The 21,328-nt window shown below is 40.8% G+C and overlaps 1 protein-coding gene across 2 annotated transcripts in view; it reads right to left on the bottom strand.

Moving 5' to 3' along the window:
• Positions 1–21,328, bottom strand: part of dock11 (dedicator of cytokinesis 11) — a 307,563-nt gene that overhangs the window by 224,432 nt on the left and 61,803 nt on the right. For both annotated transcript variants that reach the window (XM_059977401.1, XM_059977402.1), the window contains exons 4-9: positions 14,585–14,667; positions 13,365–13,434; positions 11,956–12,051; positions 9,270–9,404; positions 6,151–6,334; positions 4,097–4,176 (exon numbers count right to left, since the gene is read on the bottom strand). In XM_059977401.1, the coding sequence (XP_059833384.1) occupies positions 4,097–4,176; positions 6,151–6,334; positions 9,270–9,404; positions 11,956–12,051; positions 13,365–13,434; positions 14,585–14,667 (648 nt within the window). The remainder of the gene's footprint in view (positions 1–4,096; positions 4,177–6,150; positions 6,335–9,269; positions 9,405–11,955; positions 12,052–13,364; positions 13,435–14,584; positions 14,668–21,328) is intronic.

The raw sequence follows: 21,328 nt of genomic DNA, 5'->3' as shown, positions 1-21,328 counted from the left end.
CAGGAAGGGGAATTTTTAGAGTGCCTACAAGATGGCTTTTTTTAAAAAGAGCAGCTTGTGGTTGAGCCCATCAGGGGATCAACTATTGTGCAATGAACCAGAATTGACTAGAGAGCTTATAGTAAAAGAACCCTGAAGAGCAAGTGTTCAAATTCACCCTGAAATTTGAGAAGGAGAAGCTAAGGTCAGATGTATCAGTATTACAGTGAAGTAAAGGGAATTAAAGAGGTGTGAGCAAGGAATTGGCCAGAATTAATTGGATGAAGCACTGGCAGGGATGATGGCAGAGCAGCAATGGCTAGAATTACTGGAAGCAATTTGGAAGGCACAGGATATATACATCCCAAAGAGGAAGAAGTTTTCTAAAGGCAAGACAAAACAATGGCTGACAAGAGAAATCAAAGCCAACAAATTCCAAAGAGAGGGCTTATAACAGAGCAAAAATTAGTGGGAAGTTAGAAGATTGGGAAGCTTATAGAAAAACAACAGAAGGCAACAAAAAAGTCATTAAGCTAAAGATGGAATATGAAAGTAAGTTGACCATAACATTGAAGATGATATCAAAAGTTTCTCAGATACATGAAGTGTAAAAGAGAGTTGAGAGTGGATACCAGATCACTGGAAAATGATGCTGGGGAGGTAGTAATGGGAGAGGAGGAAATGGAGGATGAACTGAATAAATATTTTGCATTAGTCTTCACTGTGGAAGACACTAGCAGTATAGTGGAAATTCAAGGTATCTTGGGAAGGTTCTTGGGATACTGAAAGTTCTGAAGGTAGATAAGTCACTTTGACCAGATGGTGTACACCCCAGGATTCTAAAGGAGGTAGCCAAGGAGATTGTGGAAGCATTAATAATGATCTTTCAAGATTCACTAGGTACTGGAATGGTTCCAGAGGACTGGAAAGTTGCAAATGTCACTCCACTCTTCAAGAAAGGGGAGAGGCAAAAGAAAGGGAACTAATTAGTCTGACCTCAGTGGTTGGGAAGATGTTGGAGTTGATTTTAAGGATAAGATAGGCTGCAGTCATCATTGGAAAATCTTGCCTGACAATCTGTTGGAATTTTTTGCAGAAATAACAAGCAGGACAGACAAAGAAGAATTAGTTAACATTGTGTACTTGGATTTTCAGAAGGCCTTTGACAAAATGCTACACACAAGACTGCTTAACTAGTTAACAACCCGTGGTATTACAGTAAAGATTCTAACATGGATAAAGCAGGATTTAACTGGCAGTTGGCAAAAAATGGAAATAAAGAGAGACTTTTTCTGGTTGGCTGCCGGTGACTAGTGGTGTTGAAAGGGGTCTGTATTGGGACCAATTCTTTTTACGTTATATGCCAATGATTTGGCTGATAGGATTGATAGATTTTTTTTTAGAAGGTTTGCAGATGATATGAAGATAGGTGGAGGGGCAGATAGTTTTGTGGAAATCGAGACACTACTGAGGACTTGGAAATTGGGATAATTGGCAAAGAAGTGGCAGATGAATACAGCATCAGAAATGTATGGTCATGCACTTTGGTAGAAAAAATGAAAGGGTTGACTATTTTCTAAATGGAGAGAAAATACAAAACACTGAGACACAAAGGGCCTTGGTAGTCCTTGTGCAGGATTCCCAAATGGTTAATTTGCAGGTTGTGTCTGTGGTGAGGAAGGTAAATGCAATGTTAGCATTCATTTCAAGAGGACTAGAATATAAAAGCAAGGATGCAATATTGAGACATTATAAAAGCACTGGTGAGACCTCACTTGGAGTATTGTAAGCAGTTTTGGGCTCCGTATCTGAGGAAAGATGTGTGGAAACTGGAGAGGTTTCAAAGGAGATTCAGGAAAATGATTCCAGGACTGAATGGCTTGTCATATGAAGAGCATTTGATGGCTCTGAGTCTGTATTCAGTAGAATTCAGAACAATGGGGGGGGGGGGGATAACCTCATTGAAATCTATCAAATGTTAAAGACCTTGATAGAGTGGATGTGGGGAGCATGTTTTCTATGGTGAGAGAGGACAGAGTCTCAGAATAGAGGGGGTCCTTTTAGAACAGGGAAGAGGAGGAATTTCTTTCGCCTTAGAGAGGTGAATCTATGGAATTCTTTACATCAGGCAGCTGTGGAGGCCATATCCTTATGAATCGTTAAGTCAGAGGTTGATAGATTCTTGATTGGTCATGGCATGAAGGAATATGAGGAAAAGGCAGGAGATTGGAGCAGAGAGGAATAATGGATCAGCCATGATGAAATGGCAGGCTAGACTCGAAGGGCCAAATGGCCCAATTCTGCTCCTATATCTTATGGTCTTACAGCAGTGTCAAAAATGCAACTACATGTTCTGAACAACATTCCATTGACTTGAAGCAGGGACTACATACATGCTAATTTTTAACATTCAATGAGCTTTCACAAGTAAAATATGACAATTCAAAAATGAGAGACCGTGAACAGGAATTCACCTGAGCTTCCCCTCCTAAATCTGTGGCATGTGCATTGGGAATTCACCCAAAATCCATTGAATAGACAGAATTTGTAGCAAGCGGAAGCAGTAGAAAGCTTGCAAACAGTGGCTCAAGAACAAACTAAAGAAAATCTGCAGATGCTGGAAATCCAAGCAACATACACAAAATACTGGAGGAACTCAGCAAGTCAGGCAGCAACTATGGAAAAAGGGACAGTCAACGCTTTGGGCTGAGACCATTTGGCAGGACTGGAGAGAAAAAAATGAGCAGTAGATATAAAAGGTGGGAGATGGGGGTGGGGTGGGGTGGAGATTCCCAGATCAAGTGTTGAAACCTAATGCAATGGAAAGGTGTTTACATCGCCAAAAGTGTTATGAAGCAGGCTTGCAAATAACTATTCATAACTGCTCTCTCAATCATATCCTGACACATGGAATGTCATTGTTATCATCATTATGTGCCATGTTGTATGACGTGGACCATCGTGGTCTTTTGACCATGATTACCCTTGGCAAATGTTTCCACAGAAGTGGTTTGCCATTGCCTTCTTCTGGGCAATTATTGTCGACACTCTTCAGGGACTGCCTGCCTGCCTGGCGTTAGTGGTCGCATAATCAGGACTTGTGATATGTACCATCTGCTCCTATGGCCTCACATGACCCTGTTCGAGTGTGGAGGGGGAAGGAAGAGGATAAGGTGCTAAGCAGATGCTACACCTTGCCAACGGTGAGCTGCAGGCTAATGGAGGGAAGAAGTGCCTTAAACCTCCTTTGGTACAGAGGTATCTCCACACTGCCATCCACACAGAATAAGTAAACCAAAGCAGCCACTACAAGCTGAAAATCTATGCCTGATAATACAAAACAGGCAGATGAAGTTTAACATAGACAGGTGCAAAGTGTTGCATTTGGTATGTTAAACCAAGGCAGGGCATACTCAGTGAATGACAGGGCTCTTGGTAATGTTGACGAATAGAGAAATACATTGAAGTGCATTATTCTCTGAAAAGAGGAAAACTGCTTGACAGGTTAGTGATGAAGGTTTTCAGCATGCTTACCTTCTAACGGTGAAGATGCTGAATAAAAGCGTTAGGACATTATGTTATAGTTATCCAAAACGTTAGTGAGTCTGCGCTTGGAATGTTGTGCATGGTTCCTGCCATCACACTATAGAATGGACGTGATTAAGCTGAAGACAATGCAAATAACATTAATGAGGATTATCAGGAGATAGGAATTAATGCTTGGTCTTTTTCTCCCCAGTCCGCGGGAGACTAATAAGTTTTAAGTGACAATATCAGAGTAGATAGAATTCATAGTTTAAGGTGAGAGGGAGGAGGTTTATAGAGATGTGAAGGATAAGTTAGTTACCATCTAGAATGACCTGCCACAGAAGGTGGTGGAGGCAAGAAAAATAATGCTTTGAAAAAGTATCTAGACTGGTTCTTGAATGAGTAGGACATAGAGAGATATGGAATTAATGCAGGCAAGGAGATTCGTATAGATAAACACACATAGAAGTGACGGGCTGCAGGACCTGTTTCAATGCAGTACAACTCTGTAACTCCAAGATTAACATGCACACTAGCCACCAATGTGCATTCCCAATAAAATTCATTAAATTGTTACAAACGAGAATACCTTCATTAATTCGGGGTGCATACTTTTCTCCAGACTCTCCATCATGCTCTCAGATTTTCCTTGGCTGATGGAGTCTTCATCTAGAAATCAAACACACGTTTGCAGATCATCCAAGGTCCCACAAGATGGAAATCAAAGTACTGAATTTGCACCTTCTAATTGTGTGGCCTAGTTCAGAAAACTCTACAGCCATGGGGGAGGTTGAGGGTGGTGTGGAGGGGCTAGGCACTGCTGGGGAGAGAATGCACATAACTATATAGGCAAGCAGCAAAAAAAGATGGTATTTTTGGTGATGTTGGGTTAGCGATAAAAATTAAACCACAAGAGCATTAGAACTGCCTTCCTCTGCTTCAAGTAATTGCATTTGATCTTTTATGTTCATCTAAAAGGCACTTCTATTGCCTCCTACAAGCCTTGCCAACTTTAAAGATGGGGTGTCCTTCTGAGTTAACAGAGAATTGATTGCTAACTGGAATGTTACAAGGAATAAATATTTTAATACGTAACATTCGTCTCAGTAAATGTGGGCAAATCACTTTTTTTTTTATTAACCATCTTACCAATTTTTCTATAATCATTAAAATTTGTGTATATGGGATAAGAGTCTCTCTACTCAACTACTTTATTCAAAATCATGGCCTCAATCGTGGGCAGTCCTTCCAAAATGCATCAGTTTATAAGGTCCATAATCAATTTAACACCATACTTCTCCACAATAAATCTTTCGGTGAACCATAGTCTGAGCTAATCCTATATTGTCAAATGGCTTACTGTTTACCCCAGGGTAGACCTGCAAGCTACTAAAATCTTCAAGCCTGTTCTGCCAATCAATAAGATTATGGCTGATCTACCCCAATTCCCAACTCCTCTGTGTCATCTTCCCACATTCCTAGTACCATAATCTTTCAAAAGTATTAAAAGCTTCATGTAGGTATGTGAAAGGGTGAAAAACCTGTTTAATGCAGTACAACACTATAACTCCAAGATTATCCTTCACACTTGACATCAGTGGCATTTACAATCGAGTCTAACAAACTGTTAACAGTCCACATCGCTATCCCCAATGATGCAGCCCCTACAAGTGTCTGGATGAGAGGATTACAGAGATTTGCCACTCAGAGGAGAAACTACCATGTATCTCACTTTTAAATGACCAGCCCCTTACTGTATTTACATCCTCTCTTTTAAGACTTTCTTTCGTGAAAACATGCCAACATCTATCCTGTCAAACTCCCTTAGGACCTTGTATGTTTCAATAGGATCACCCTCATTCTTCTAAACTCCAAAGAATAGGGGACCCAACCTATTTTGCCTTTCTTAACAGGGCAATCTTCTTTTGAACTGCCTCCGCAACTACCTTCTGAGGCAAGGGTTTTCTATATGAGTAATCAAGAACAATATATAGAATAAATCATACAGAATTTAAAAAAGCAGGACAAACTTTCTCCACCATTTATTGTGGGTGACTTTCTGAACTTTCTTCATTTTCTTGATTTCCCTTAATATTCAGAAGCCTATAGATATGTTTTGATCAATCTCTATGACTGAGCCTCCTCAGAACTCTGGGGAAGAAAATGCCAAGGATTCACAGCCCTTTGAAAAGACATCTCCTCACTGAAATCCTAAACTTCTAACCCCTTTGTTCTAAGATGAACCTGCAGTTCTATGCTCATCAGCTGGGGGATGCATCCTCCCTACATCCAGCACATCTAGCTCAATAAGCAAGTTGCAAAGAAATTGTATCTCATCATTTTATATTCTGAGAATAGGGGATTAATCTATTTATTTTCTCCTCATAAGACAAACCTGTTATTCCAGGAAGCAGCTTAATGAATTTTTACTGCATTCCATCCTTGGCAAGTATATCTTTCATTAGTTAAAGACAGCAAGTATCAACACTACATTCAGGTGTTCCCTCACTATCAATTTGTTGAACTGCCAGCAAGATATTATAATGCTTGTCTTATTTTAGTTATTAAATAACTTCATTCTGCTGCCCCGAGGTTTCTAAAATCATGGAATTGGCTCAACAGCACAATATAAGGGTTAATTACCTGGTCCCCCCTCAGGCAATTCGCCAATCCTCCTCTCTGACGCCGAGCCATCGAAGTTGCTCTGAATGACCTTTCTCAGAGTCGATATCCACTCTTCCATTTCCTGCTCACTCTCTGCAGCCAAGTGACAACTGCACTTCTCCTGCATTCGCAGTTCAAAACCATATCGCCGCATCTTGGAGCACTGCACGGAGGAAGCAGAATTAGTTCCAGCAGCTTTCCCTGCATGGCAAAATTGAACACAATCAAAGTGGTAGAAGATTTTAAAATGGCCCATGGGACAGTTAGTGAGAGTCTTCTTCAGGCTTTACTTAATGCCTTGCATATGTTAGTTCAGTTAATGGAAAAAGTCAATGCCTTTCATTGTTTCCATTAAGAATGCCACATGGGCAACCTATACTGTGTTGCTTTAGACTGGGAAGCAGTTCAAGCCACATAATACAAGGCACTTGTTCGGATATCAGCTCCTTGATCATTCCAGTAATGGGTCAACTGAACTTTGGCCATTACATTTGGAAAAGAATTTTGCTTTACAAACAGGCAGGAATCTTATCAAACCACGGCTAGGCCACACAGAGGACTGACACATCTAGAAAAAAGAAAGTGATAGTGGACTACAAAATAAGATAAACAATAATGGGACCAGAATTGAAATGATGGAGTCTTCAGAGGAAAGGGTGATCAAACAAGTAGTCATCAAGTGGTCATAGGAAGGATGCTTCTGTATCTAAGGGAGTCTGAATCAAGAGTTTGTGGAAGTAAAATTGTTACCAATAACTGACACAGAATTCAAAAGATCTGCATCTGCTTGGAGTGCAAAAGCAAAAGGGAAAATGCTGGTAATACTCGGCAGGTCAGGCTACATCTGTGGGAAGAGAAACAGAGTCAATGTTTCAGATTAAGCTCCTTCATCAGAATTCTGTTTGACCTGAAACACTGACTCTGTTTTGCTTCCCACAGATGCTGCCTGATGCTGAGTATTCCCAGCAATTTCTGTTTGTCATTAAAGTAATATGGATTTTAGTTTTAACTTCATTACACCGAGAATGGTTGGATTGTGGAAGGCAGCAATTGTGGAGCAGCTAAGGTGACCAGCTAGAGATACTTAAGGGAGAGGAGGTCATAATAAAACAGCATTCAATCACCGACAGATTGTAGAACTCAATGACGCAGCGGGTTCTGGGTACTCTGATGTACGACGTGGAAAAGGCTCATAGTCAGGTACGCAAGTAATAAATGAAACCAGTAGAATACTAGCATTGACATTCAGGGGATTTGAATAAAAAAAGAGGCTTGCTCTTCAGTTACATATGGCATTAGTAAGATCATATAGAAACATAGAAAACCTACAGCACAATACAGGCCCTTCAGCCCACAAAGCAGTGCCGAACATGTCCTTACCTTAGAAATTACCTAGGCTTACCTATAGCCCTCTATTTGTCTAAGCTCCATGTACCTATCCAGGAGTTTCTTAAAAGATCCTATGGTATCTGCCTCCACCAGCGCCGCCGTCAGCCCATTCCACGCACTCACCACCCTCAGTGTAAAAACTTACCCCTGATTCTCCTCTGTACCTACTTCCAAGCACTTTAAGGTTATGCCCTCTTGTGCTAGCCATTTCAGCTCTGGGAAAAATCCTCTGACTATCCACATGATCAATGCCTCTCATCATCTTGTACACCTCTGTCAGGTCACCTCACCTCTCATTCTCTGCAGCTCCAAAGAGAAAAGGCCAAGTTCACTCAACCTATTCCCACAAGGCATGCTCCCCAATCCAGGCAACATCCTTGTAAATCTTCGCTGCACCGTTTCTACATTTTTGACATCCTTCCTGTAGTGAGGTGAGCAGAACTCAGCACAGAACTCCAAATGACGTCTGCCCAGGGTCCTATACAGCTGTAACATTAACTCTCAGCTCTTGAACTCAATTCCACGGTTGATGGCCAACGTCTTCTTAACCAGACAGATAACCTGCGCAGCAGCTTTGAGGGTCCTATGGACTCTGACCCCAAGATCCCTCTGATCCTCCACACTGCCGTCTTACCAGTAATACAACATTCTGCCATCATATTTGACATCAAAATGAACCACTCCACACTTATCTGTGTTGAGCTCCAACTGTCTCAGATGTTGAGTACTGTGAATAGTACAAGGTCTCCGCACTCAAGGAAGGGTGCTAATGCAAGGATAGCTGTAGCTCAGATGCAGGTTTAATAGACTAATACTTCAAACAGCTTTGTTGCTTTCTTAGGAAATATTGGACGGGCTGGGTTACATCTGCTGCAGTTTGCAGGAATGAGAGTGGAGCTGATTGAACACACAATTCTGAGGGGTTCTGACAGGGTGGACATGGAGAGGAAGTTTCCTCTTGTGTGAGAAAATCCCATTTGGAAAGAGAGGCACCATATCTGCTCTCAGAAAAAAGAACTGCTGTGAAAAGTCTCTTCCTTAAGAGGCTGTGGAAGCAGAGTATTCAGATATTTTAATTCACAACTGGCTAGATTCTTGATGGCCTAAAAGCACTGGAAAGAGTTCTGGTTTTATAAGTGAATATCTCATTGAAAGTGGAAAATGGGAAGTTGAGTAAGTGGGCAAAAAGCAAGTAGAGTCCTAAGTGTTCTAAATAGTAGCAGAGGGTAAATGAGCAAGAGACCTTTATTAAACTCTGCTTCAGCCACATCTAGAAAATTGGGTCCTATTCTAGAGATAAGAAGGCATTAGAGAGGGTGCAGAAGAGTCTTAGCAGGAACAGAGGGACTGAAGAAGCTGAGGTCTCTTTCCATGGAAAGGACAGAAATATTTCCAATTACCAGAGACGTTAAAAACTAAACACCTTGGAATGATGGTACCAGATATGAAAATCCAAAAGCTACACAAGATAAATCTGAGTGATTAGGGTGCAAATTGTTAGTATATTTACAGTCTAATATAAGATTCTACATCTGAATGATACAAGCAGCAAGAAATAACAGAGACCCATCTACTATACACAGACCATACGCCATTCCTGGCGTGTGCATTTTCAATCACCATTTTTGACCTGTCCTGAACGCACTGGTTTTGATTTTGCACATAACATGCATTCAGATTGCTAACTAACAAAAACGTATAAGTTATACCTGAACAACATCAATGCAGGAATCCAAAAAAATCGATCCTTTGGACTCCTTAAAACCTTTCTCATCTTTGCAAAAACAAAGACTGTATGAGCCATCGGGAAGCTGGGTCAGGTAACAGTATCTTCTCTTAAATACCTACAAAAAAACAAATAATTATTTTATTGATATAAATTGTCTCTCAAGCAATCAAACTGTCAAATTTAAAGCACTCAATAATGCAATACTGATCTTCACCTACAAAACTAGACTGATAGAAACGCAAGCCTTACAAGGGATACTAGATCCCACACTGAATTTGGCAGTCCAGATTGACAGCCATGTGAAGCAAGGACATGAGAGCAAGTAGCACACTGTTACCAAAAAAGCATAATGAAAATAATCATATCTAATATAAAAACAGGTAATTAAAGATCTAAAATTTAACTTTAAAAAAACTTAACGTCTCAGGTCAGATATTTTTCAGCGGTGTTGGGGAAGTGAGAAGTGAGAAAGTAAGTTTGTTTTTAAATTAAGAAAATTGAGAGAGGAATGGAAAGGACAAAGCTAAATCCTCACTGATCAACTGCCAGCTCTCGCTTCACCACTCTCCTCCACTTTTTCACACCAGTTATCTCTCCATTTTTCCAGTACAGATGAACAGTCTCCAGCTGTAACACAGAATGTCTATTTCCCTCCATAGATACTTCCTGCCCTGCTGAGTTACTCCAGTGCCTGTTGTATGGTTTTGAATATTTTCTATTTTAATTTCCGGTTTCCAGCGTCCACAGTTCCTTTGGTTTTGATTACTTTTGAATACACTGTTACTCCTTTCAGGAATGCTTCCTTAGCAGAAATTCTGCTCATCTCACAGCACAATGTTACTCTCACCATGTTTACCCTTAGTCTTCACATAAGTGTTGACCAATAACTGCTACTATAGCCACAAATCTTTAGTAATTATCTCCAAATTTCAACACAAAAACTGGGATCATCTGGGCAGCCTTTACCCCATCCACACTTTCAGGAATATTCTCATCATCATATCTGTTCCTTCTGACTCTAATTGCATCTTAAAACTGAGTTATTTTGTAAATTTCCCAGTTAACATGAACAATTTTCAAAACAAAACATTAACTCAGTTTTTCTCCCCAAAGATACTGCCTAATCTGCTGAGTATTTGTAGCACCTTCAGCTACAATTTACTTCATCTGATTTGAAATCCCAGCCAATAAGATCCAGTGTAAGAACCCACCATCTTTCACTAGTCTGACCTACACCAGGACCAGGAGTCCCCTTGTCTCTTCACAACAATTGTGGCCACAGTTCCCATGTGGCCAATTACAGGGATTTTTCAGAAAGAGTTAAAAGACCTCTAAGGAAATTAATGCTTTAAATTTTTTCTGTGCTATTGCCCTCACTCTCCATACCAACATTGATGATGTTTGTCACCAAGTTTGGTTCTCTGTAACTCCCTCCATGGCAAACTTTCTTCATATCTTCTGTTTCACTAAATCCCGTCTTGGAGAGTAGGTCTTTACCATTCCACCATAACCTGTCCACTTCCACCCAAACTCAACTCCCAACACAGGTCTTCCCCCTCAACCACTGATGCTATTGCTCAATGACGTTGTTTGAAACTCTGTCAACACATAAATTCTTGCAATGTTTTTGCAATGAAAAATAAATCACAGCGTAAAATCTAAGCATTTTGGATCACCATAAACAAGAGTAACAGTGCAAAAAAAAAAGTCATGCTTCAACTGGCTTTCCTCAAGGCACTAGGGAATCCACTGGAAATATTCATATCCGAGCAAATTATAAATGAATACCTTTCCTACAATACGCAGGAAGTCAGAGAACCCAGTTACAAACTAGAGTGTATGTAAAGCAGCACCTATCCTGAATCTCAAGCTACATTATGCAGACAGTGTCCCTTCAGCCCACTGACCATCAAAAATCCACCAATACCAATTCTATTTTATTCTCACCCATTTTTCTCTGGATTCTAAAAATCAATTTTCCACATACTAGCACTTCTTTGGATTGTGTGAGGAAAACAGAACACCCAGTGGGAACCAACTCACTTTTGGAAGGGCATGCAAACTCTATGTAACAGTACTGGGACCCTACTCATTGTGATCATGGGTACCATGTTCCTCATCTACTCACTCTGGTCCTGATACATACCCCCCTCCTTTTTATTCACCAGGACCCTGGTTCCTATGCTTATTTTCAACTCTTCTGGGTCATTGGTAAATTTATCACCATACTGCGAAACATCTTAATAAAAGTGATTAAAAACCAATTGCTGGAGGCCAAGATGCATCCATGGAGAATTGAGGCAATCATAGAAGGAAAATTCAATAGTCCAGAACACCTGCCAATTTTGCCTCACCTAAATCCTGAGTCTGTTGAATTATCTGGGTTTTAAAGCAATGAGGAGATAGTGGGAATAGTCCTGTAAATACAATGAGGTAAAAGATCACCATCTCCTCATTGAATGGTGCAGAAAATTCAAAGGATTAGATGGCCTATCCCAGCTCCTGAAATTGTATCCTTATATTTTAATATAAATAAGTAATTGTATTACATTGTCTTCTTTTACTGCCTGGAAGTGATCTTATGATACACCACTCCTGTTTTCAATTTGAAACAACCATCCATTCCACTGTAGGTCTCCCTCTCCAAACCAGGGGTGTGATCTTACCTTCATTGAAACACTAATGGTGCTGTTCATGTGAGCTTTATACAGCCACCCTTCTTTGATGTTCCCTCCTTTCTGAGAGCATATTGATGCACCATCCTGGTGGGACGAAGGACAAGGATAAGCAACTAATGTTTAAGATAGCTGGGATGTTAAGTTGAGCACTCCACTTGTTAGCATATTATATGTACAACACTCTTCTGAGGGTTTGAAAATCACAGGTGCAGGAAATCTGAAATAAAAACTGAATATACTGAAAACACAGCATCTATGGAGATAGAAACATTTCACAAATTGTTTCCTTCAACAGTACTAAGAGAGGGGAAACCTTTCTCTATTTTCAGAAAGTACTCCATATCCCAAGTAACTGTTTCACTTCCAACAGTGTTGTCTGCCCTGCTGAGAGTTTCCAGCACCTTGTTTTTGCAACTCTGACGACTCTTTCAAATGGGAATGCTCTAACTGTTATCTCAAAGTGAAAAAGATTATACAATTGCTAAATAGACTATTGCGTAGTGATGCATCATCAATAACTCTCGGAGACGGGAGGTGAATGATAGGCTTTTATTAGCTCCAAGAGACCACGATTAGCAGCAAGAGACCACCACACAACATCCTGGAGACTGAGGGAGGAGCAGTGCCTCCAATCACCTTTATACAGGGGTCTGTGGGAGGAGCCACAGAAGCAGTCAGCAGAGGGGCGTGTCCAGACAGGTATATGTAGTTCACCACATGTAGAAGGATTAAAAGATGGTCCAAGGTTAAGTATAACTCTACAAGGCAGTGGAGAATTGGTGAATTTTGCCATCATGGTGAGTACTGAGATGTTGTGGAATCTCATTCAACAGGTTCATGGTTGTAATATCTCCAACACCAACCTGAACTCAATGGCAAATGTTGGGGGAGTTCCACACAGATTCCTGCTGTGCCTAATTTCAACATATGCAGGAGCAAAGGAAGAGCTGCTCAATCATGGGATACATGAGGTGGGGACAACAGAGCAGCTTCAATGTGAATATTGAGTCAGGGGGCCGAGCAGACGCTAAGAAGTGAGTAAACTAAAAATAAAACTTTGACTGTATGAGACAAGATCCTCATGATCAATCTTTTGCTGGGTTCCATCCCCTGGCACACATGCCTACGCCTTGGTGATACCTCATCACCCCTTCACAAACCCTCTAAGCCCTGGCTTTCCCAACTGTTGACAGGTTCTGCTCGAGACAACTTCCAGCTGCCAGTAAGTACATATCATTTTAAATCACTTGCTCTTTGCAAGGAGTTAACTGGATCTCCAGACGTTTGGCTTCACAAATTGCCCAGTTTAAATGAGGTGAAGGCTACCGTCCACTCGCTGCATGCACCTCAACACTTCCTCCGAATCACATGTACTAATGGAAACGGCAACGACTTACTTCCTCCTTATCTGCCTCTTCATCAACTTCAAACAGCTGCACTGGCAGTTTTTCTGGCTGGTGCACTTTGCTATGGGAAACAATAATTAAAACATGTTTAATAGCCAAGAGGAAGAAATAAAAAAATATAACATAATTACACTGGACTGGGGGTGGGGGGGAGAACCTCTGTTGTGAGACACATTATTGCATCTCCCCTTTTCAGCTCCCTATGCATTAATAGGGTGGGGTCCCCAGTGTATCAGGCAATGCAGCGAGGAGAGGAGACATTCCTCTTTCTCAGGACTGTTTGGGATCTGTTGGCAGCTGGTGTAGTGGGCACTGAGTCTTTGCACACCTTCAACCATGAGCTGAGCCAATCACCGATCAGGAGAGACATCACGTCACTAGAAGAAAAATCTATACAATCTTCTGGACTGGCTTTACAGCCTAAAGGGTCACAGAAAGAATTTGCAGAATGTTTTTACAACCAGCCTTTTTTGCCTCTTTGTGGAGATTGTAAGGCTGAACTGAGGAAAGTCGGTAGAAAGTATTTCATCACATTGTGGCATATCTGCATATTAAATTCTAGACCACATATCACTAGGGAGCAAGCATTTAAGAAGGATCTGAATCCCTAAGGCATGGGCTATGGATCTAATAAAGGTAAAAGGGGTTAGAATAGATGAGAGCAAAGGTCAGCATGGGCATGTTGACTCAAAGAATGTTTTACAACTCCATTATTCTGAGCAATCCATCCCCACAGCAAAGGCAATTCCACTCCAAGACAGTCAACCGGCAACGTCCTCTGATTCACCTCAGAATGAAACAAATTGGAGCAGACAGAGTGAAGGGGTTGGGTGAAACTGCAATTGATTGGATGAGTTATTGAGATCACGATGGAGAGGATGACACGAGAACAAGGCAGAAAAACATGTACACACAGAAAGGGATGGTAGCAGTTGTGGTGTTCTCAAAGGGAGCTGGGTAAATATCAGAAGGGGAAGAATTAGCAGAGCCATGTAAAGAGTGCAGGGACAAGTTACTACTATTCCAATATTGAGCTGGTACAAATGATGGAGCAAATGGCTTGATTTCTAGTAAATCCGCCCTGGTTCGGTGAAAATACTACATGCGTGACAGAGCTGCAAGAGAAGGAATCCCTGGGGACGACACAGATCAGGGCGTCGCTTGTGTACAGTTTGGCAAGTTTAACCACCACAGACCAAAATCAGACTTACCTTGGCAACGATCTGAAATCCCCAGCGTAGGCTTCATATTTGTAGTTGACCGCAAGCCAGTCGGAATTATAGGTCCTGATGCACTGTTAGCAATCCAAACAGCAACATAAAGTGATCAGCAGTATTATACCAAATGCAGCAAGCCAATAGTTCACAATCCTAGGACAATTCTCAACTCTTTTTTTTTTTTTTTTTTGGGGAGGGGTTAAGGGGAGGGGGTATGGGTTATATACATTGTTTTTTTCATACTTTGTAATCATTTAAAAATGCAATAAAAAATTATTTAAAAAAAAAAAAAAAAATTCTCAACTCTTGAAAAATTAATCATTTTCAAACCAAAGCTTAAAAAAAAAGCACCCTGATTTAGCTTTCCCTAAAATTATTCAATTAAGTCAATCCCAAATATAAATATTTTCTAAAATTTCCCAATCATGAAATAGACCTATTTTATAAATAACACTTATTATTCAAGGAAGCAATCTTTCAGCCAAGCTTGGCTCATTCACCAGCAACAATCGTACATGTCCTACTGCTTGATAAATCCTTCTTTATAAGGAAACCTTTATACCCTGAGAGTTCATGCCAGATAACAAGCACCCATTTGGAAGCATAGCCATTGTTGCATTCAACAAGTTTAAAAGATTAGTTGAAGAAATTGTAAAGAAAATCCAGTGACTCTTGTGGATGTACTGTATGTTTTTAGGAAATAATTGCTAAGCTGTTGTTTATTCTGTATTTTAATTAACCTCAGTAAGAAGCGGGAAATGAGAAATATCAGTGAATAGTTGCTACTTTCTAAAAGAAGAAAAATTTCCAACAAGCTCAGAGTATTCCAGAGTAGATTACAGTTAAAACTCTGATAATCCAGCACTGTATGTCATCTGGCTTGCTTAGCCAGAAGATTGAAGGTGGTGTGCAGCCAGAGCTGGGCTTGATGTTCAGAAAGTCAGAGGACAGGAATGTGGGCAGTGCATTATTATGTGTACACATAAAAAAAAGAACTTCAGCTCCCAGCATGCAATGCAAACGGTTCACCCGGAACCAGAAGTGATGTTGGTGAAGGCGATAGACTTGGGCTCTTGGTGGGCTGAAGGTCCCAAGTAAAATGTGGTCAAGCTGAAGCCATGAATGTCTCCTGTTAATGTTTGAAAACCCATGCACAGTTTGCTGTTGTCAAAAAACATAACATGATGTCAGAAGTTGGCATGAGGTCTAAATATGAAGCATAATTGAATACCGCAAGCGACTGAGAAAGAGACATTGGTTCCAATGCCCAGGGAGCATGCTGTGCCTTGAAGCTGCCAAAGTTCACCAGATTCACTAAGAGAATTCCAGGTGGGAGAAACCTTAAAATTATGTAATGGATAGCCCAAGTCCTCCAGCATTCATGCAGCTTACTGGCTTATAATTGGAAACACTTCAAATAGCAATTCAATATATATTTAGTGGAAAGTTTGTGGAAAGCTCTGTAATAATTGTGGAAAGAAGAATCATTTTGCAAGGTGCTGCAGATCTGGGGTTACCAAGAGAAAGGTTCACTTTCTACCAGGTTCAGCCTTTCACATGTAGTTGGACCCAATATTGGTTGTATTCACACTTCAACAATCAGTAGCTGTCCCTTTATGCTTGAAGGTCACTATACAACCCCCTTCTACTGAAACATTCCCTCCAACATAGCCAGTCACTTTTACCTTCATTGGATAAATCTTGCTCTTTACTTTGAGAGTTCTGTAACCATCAATGGACAACAGATTCACCTGGGCTCTGGTGTCAAGTCTGACAGGAATTACTGTCTCATTCACAGTCACTGGAACAATCCATTCTGTCTTAACCAGCATCAAAAGACCGCAAATAATCTATAAAGACTTCCCCCATTTCCTGATCAACAAAGTGCACTTTGGGAATTCTGCCACACCAGAATGGATTAGAGTCTTACTGTGTTTTGAAAGACATGGTTCATTGTAACATAGGTCAGGTGACAGCCACTTCATTTACTGCGAGCTCTCACAACTGGTGGTGAAAATAATTAATAGAATGGGCACCTTTGAAACTGTTGCATGGATTTGCCAAGGCCCCTTCAGCAGACAAATGGACCTTCATTTGAATTAACCAACTGGAAGATCAAACCTCCAGCAAAATATTGAACAGCATGACACAGGGTCAGACTCTTCAGCTCATGATTTTGCGGTGAGTTAATTGAACTAATGAAATAAAACTTAAACCTCCTTTCTGCCATGATCCATTCATTGCCCATCTTTGTGCATATCTAAGAGCCTCAGACACTCCTGTCATAAACAACAGAAAATCTACAGATGCTGAAAATCCAAAGCTACACACACTCAAAATACTGGAGGAACTCAGCAAGCCAGGCAGCGGATAAAAAGAGGGCACAGTTGGTGTTTCGGCTGAGAATCTTCATCAGGACTGGAAAGGAAAGGGGGAGGTCAGAATGAGAAGGTGAGAGAAGAAAGAATTAAAATGTGGCAGGCAATAGGTAAAACTGGGAGGGGAGGAATAAAGAGCTGGGAAATTGTTTGGTGAAAGAGATAAAGGCCTGGAGAAGGAGGAATCTGATAAGAGAAGACAGAAGATCATGGAAGAAAGGGAAGGGGGAGGAGCACCAGAGCGAAGTGATGGGCAGGTAAGGAGAGAAAATGTGAGAGGGAAACAGAAATAGGGAATGGTGAAGGGGGGGGGGAAGGGATGGAATTTACCAGAAGTTAGAGAAATCAATGTTCATACCATCAGGTTGGAGGCTACCCAGATGGAATACAAGGTGTGGTTCCTCCAACCCGAGTGTGGCCTCATCAGGGCAGTCGAGGACACTGTGGACTGACATCTTGGAATGGGAATGGGAAATAGAATTGAAGTCGGTGACCACCGGGAAGTCCCACTTTTTGTGGCGAATGGAATGTATGCGCTCAGCGAAGCAGTCTCCTAATCTATGTCAGATCTCACCGATACACAGGAGGCCACATCGGGAGGATTGGATACAGTAGATGATCCCAACAAGTTTGCAGATGAAGTGTCACCTCATCTGGAAGGACTGTTCGGAACCCTGAAGGGTAGTGAGGGAAGAGGTCTAAGGGCTGGTATGGCACTTGCTCCACTTGCAAGGATAAGTGTCAAGAGAGATCTTATCAATGTTTACAATCAGAATTTGCAGATGATAGAACCCAAAGGAGAATGCTGGTGGGCGAACACTGACAAAATGTTGTGCAAGGTAAATGGGACATAATATTTTTCAGGAAATAAGCACAAAATGTTAAGTGCTATCAGAACAGGAACTAAGACTCAGAATCACAAAATGCCAACAGCTGTTAAGATACATAATGCTCCCCAAACTACAGCAGTTTGTGTTTACAAACTATTATTCTATGTAGAAACCTATCAGTCACAGGGAACATGCAGACTCCACACAAACAGTACGAGGTCAGGATCCATCAAATAGAAGACTCACAGGTGTCTCAAATTCTACATCACCCTTTCTTGCAGCAGTCTTGCACATTTCCGTAATCATCAATCAAAATCAACTTCAGCCAATAGCATCTGACTCCTTTCAGGCTCTCAGGACTTCTAAATTCTGATAGTTACTTCAGCTGCTTATACTGGCAACAAGCCTTAGCTCAGTGGAAGTATAGTGGATTCCGGTTACTTGGGACACATTTATGACCAGTACAATTTAGCTCAATTAAGCTGCTGCCCCAATTAGCTAAAGTTTCAAGGAAATAGTAAGTATAAAAAAGACATACTCATGTGTAGCTAAGTAACAAATTATGCATTTGCATGAAGTACAAATCAAATTAGAACTAATATTATTACAGCACATTAAAACTGTGCATTACTCCTTAATAGTTATATATTGTTATGTAGCGGTGTGTTACACACAGCACTGGAATAACGACACGCAGACGGTGAGTTGCAGTTGTGTAAAAGATTTATTCAAACTTCACGACTTCACTTTTAAGCCTTCCTGTTTCCACCCTCCATGGGCGGGAATGCTGCATATTCACAGTCCCTTCCCGTGTGCAGGCTTTTCCCCTTGCTGGTGAAGAAGGCCTGGCGCCCTTGTTGGTGCCAGCCTCTCTGCCAGCGCATGCCATTTTGTGAGCCGGTTCGGTGCGCTGGAAAGTGGGTCACCACAGTTATACATATTAATAGTCTTAATAGACAGAGCCATTCATTCAGTGTATACTGCTGTTCCTTTGACTATAAATGAACAAAATCAGCATAATGGACTGATAATGATAATGGACTGCCTTCATACAGTGCTTTTGATGATTCCTCCAAATCTTCATTTTCATTGTAACATTCAAGATGTTTGTTGATACCTTCAAATTCCTTACAGTTACTATCTTGTTGAAGTAGTGAAATCATTTCATTTTCACTCCCAGCCAGTCCTAGCATCTCCAAGCCTGAATGCTTGAAACCACAGTGAGCAAACTTGTTTTGAAATGCCTCACTTCTTATTTCTTGAGAACTATCATTAAAAAGCTGTTTGTTCTAAGCACGGTATAACACCACACAAGTGCATATGACTGACACCACTTGGAAACTTCAGCAACACTCTTCTCCCAATTAAATAGAATAGTGTCCCAAATACATGAAAGGACTCCCAGCTGTTTTCTTGATTAGTTTTAATTACTTTAACAGTTGCCCCTGTCCTGATTAACTGATGGCCTAATTATCCAGAATCCACTGCACTTCCATCTATCGGAGAGAAGGTCAGGGGTTCGGTGATTTGAAGGTTTTGTGGATTAGAGAAGTACAGAGTTGTGAGAAATGTTCCCCAAATTCTATCTCACATTTGACACAAAAATCAGACTGCCTGGTCATTTTGACAACACTAGTTATTAGAATCTGCAGTTGGATAAGTGCTAATTGCTTCCTACAAGATTCATTAATTTTAAAGCACTCAAGGTTCTAAAATGCACTGAGTAACAATCAAATACTCTAACTCCACAACTAGAATACAATCTGAAATAGCAGTTATCAAAAAGACCTTTCAAAGCACCTCAGCAGTGCTGGCCATCATTATATCCAGCAGGAGTGACATAACTTTTTCTTAGGAAGCCAATATTCCCCAAATATAGGAACATTACACAAGAGAGAGAAAGAGTGTTCATTTATTCTGTCTGGGTAGCCTCCAACCTGATGGCATGAATATCAATTTCTCTCTCTGATAAAAAAAAATTCTCTCCCCGTCCTCTCTTTTTCTATTCCTCACTCTGGCCTCTTGCAATCTTATTTGCTTATCACCTCCCCTTGGGTCCCCCTCTCTCCCTTTCTCCTATGGTCCAATTTCCTCTCTCAGAAATATAGAAAATCTACAGCACAATACAGGTCCTTCGGCCCACAAAGCTGGCCGAACATGTCCTCAACTTAAAAATTACCTAGGTTTACCCATAACCCTCTATTTTGCTAAGCACCAGGTACCTGTTCAGGAGTCTCTTAAAAGACCCTATCGTATCCGCCTCCACCACTGTTGCCGGCAGCCCATTCCATACATTCACCACCTCTGCGTAAAAAAAACTTACTCCTGACATCTCCTCTGTACCTACTTCCAAGCACCTTAAAACTATGCCCTCTTGTGCTAGCCATTTCAGCCCTGTGAAAAAGCTTCATGATCAATGCCTCTCATCATCTTATACACCTCTATCAGGTCATCTCCCATCATCTGTTGCTTCAAGGAAAAAAGGCCAAGTTCACTCAACCTTTTCTCATAAGGCATGCTCTCCAATCTAGGCAACATCCTTGTAAATCTCCTCTGCACCTTTTCCATGGTTTCCACATTCTTCTTGTAGTGAGGCATACCAGAACTGAGCACAATACTCAGTCTGACCAGTGTCCTATGTAGCTGCATTATTACCTCTTGCCTCAATTCGGCCCATACCCTGACCTTTCCAATCTGGCCCGGCGCTTAAATCAGTCAAACATCTGGTTGTTCCTCACTCCCAGGCCTCAAATCCTATACTCAGTGTCCTAAATGATGAAGGCCAGCATACTAAATAACTTTTTCATCACCCGATCTACCAGTAACGTCTAGTCTTCATGGTACTTTGAAATATTTTGCAAAATGGACAAATGGTCTCCGTTAAATTCAGGGGTGTGTTTGATATACTGTAAACATGGTTATATATAGCCAAAGTCCCAAAAGGATGTGACATTTTTTTGCATGGGAAATTATTTACTGATTCTATAACTACCAGGGGCACATACTGTATGTTGTTCAGTTCTATTTATATTATAGTAGTGATTCACAACCTTTTCTATGCCCAAACACCCCTAGGAAATGTTTGATTAATGTTCGCACCCCCTACAAAAGTAATATCACATTTGAAGATGAGGAAGTCTAATTTCTAATTTTTGAACCACATACAATACTGCGGGTGAACAAACTGAACTTTAAAAAATAAGCTTTTAACTCAGTGCATAAAATACAAATATAAATCGAGCAATTAGATTCTAATTTATTCAGAAAAAATTGTGAACAATAAAATCAATCCCAGTTGTGAACATAAAATTCAATGACTTCTTTGCTACTGCTTCCCATTCATGATTTTGTCAAAACGTGGAACTTTCTTGCTGACTGCGATCTGCAGGTCTGCTTGTGGATTCATGCAATTCCTAGATTTTGTCTTGATTGACAAAAGAGAACTGAATCCAGATTCACACAAGTATGTTATTGCAAATGGAATGAGGACACGGAGTGCTTTTCCACCAAGTCTTGGGAACTTATCCAGT

The sequence above is a fragment of the Hypanus sabinus genome, chromosome 8, assembly GCF_030144855.1.
Source record: "Hypanus sabinus isolate sHypSab1 chromosome 8, sHypSab1.hap1, whole genome shotgun sequence".
Taxonomy (NCBI): Eukaryota; Metazoa; Chordata; class Chondrichthyes; order Myliobatiformes; family Dasyatidae; genus Hypanus; species Hypanus sabinus.
This window is presented reverse-complemented; position numbering and strand designations above follow the sequence as displayed.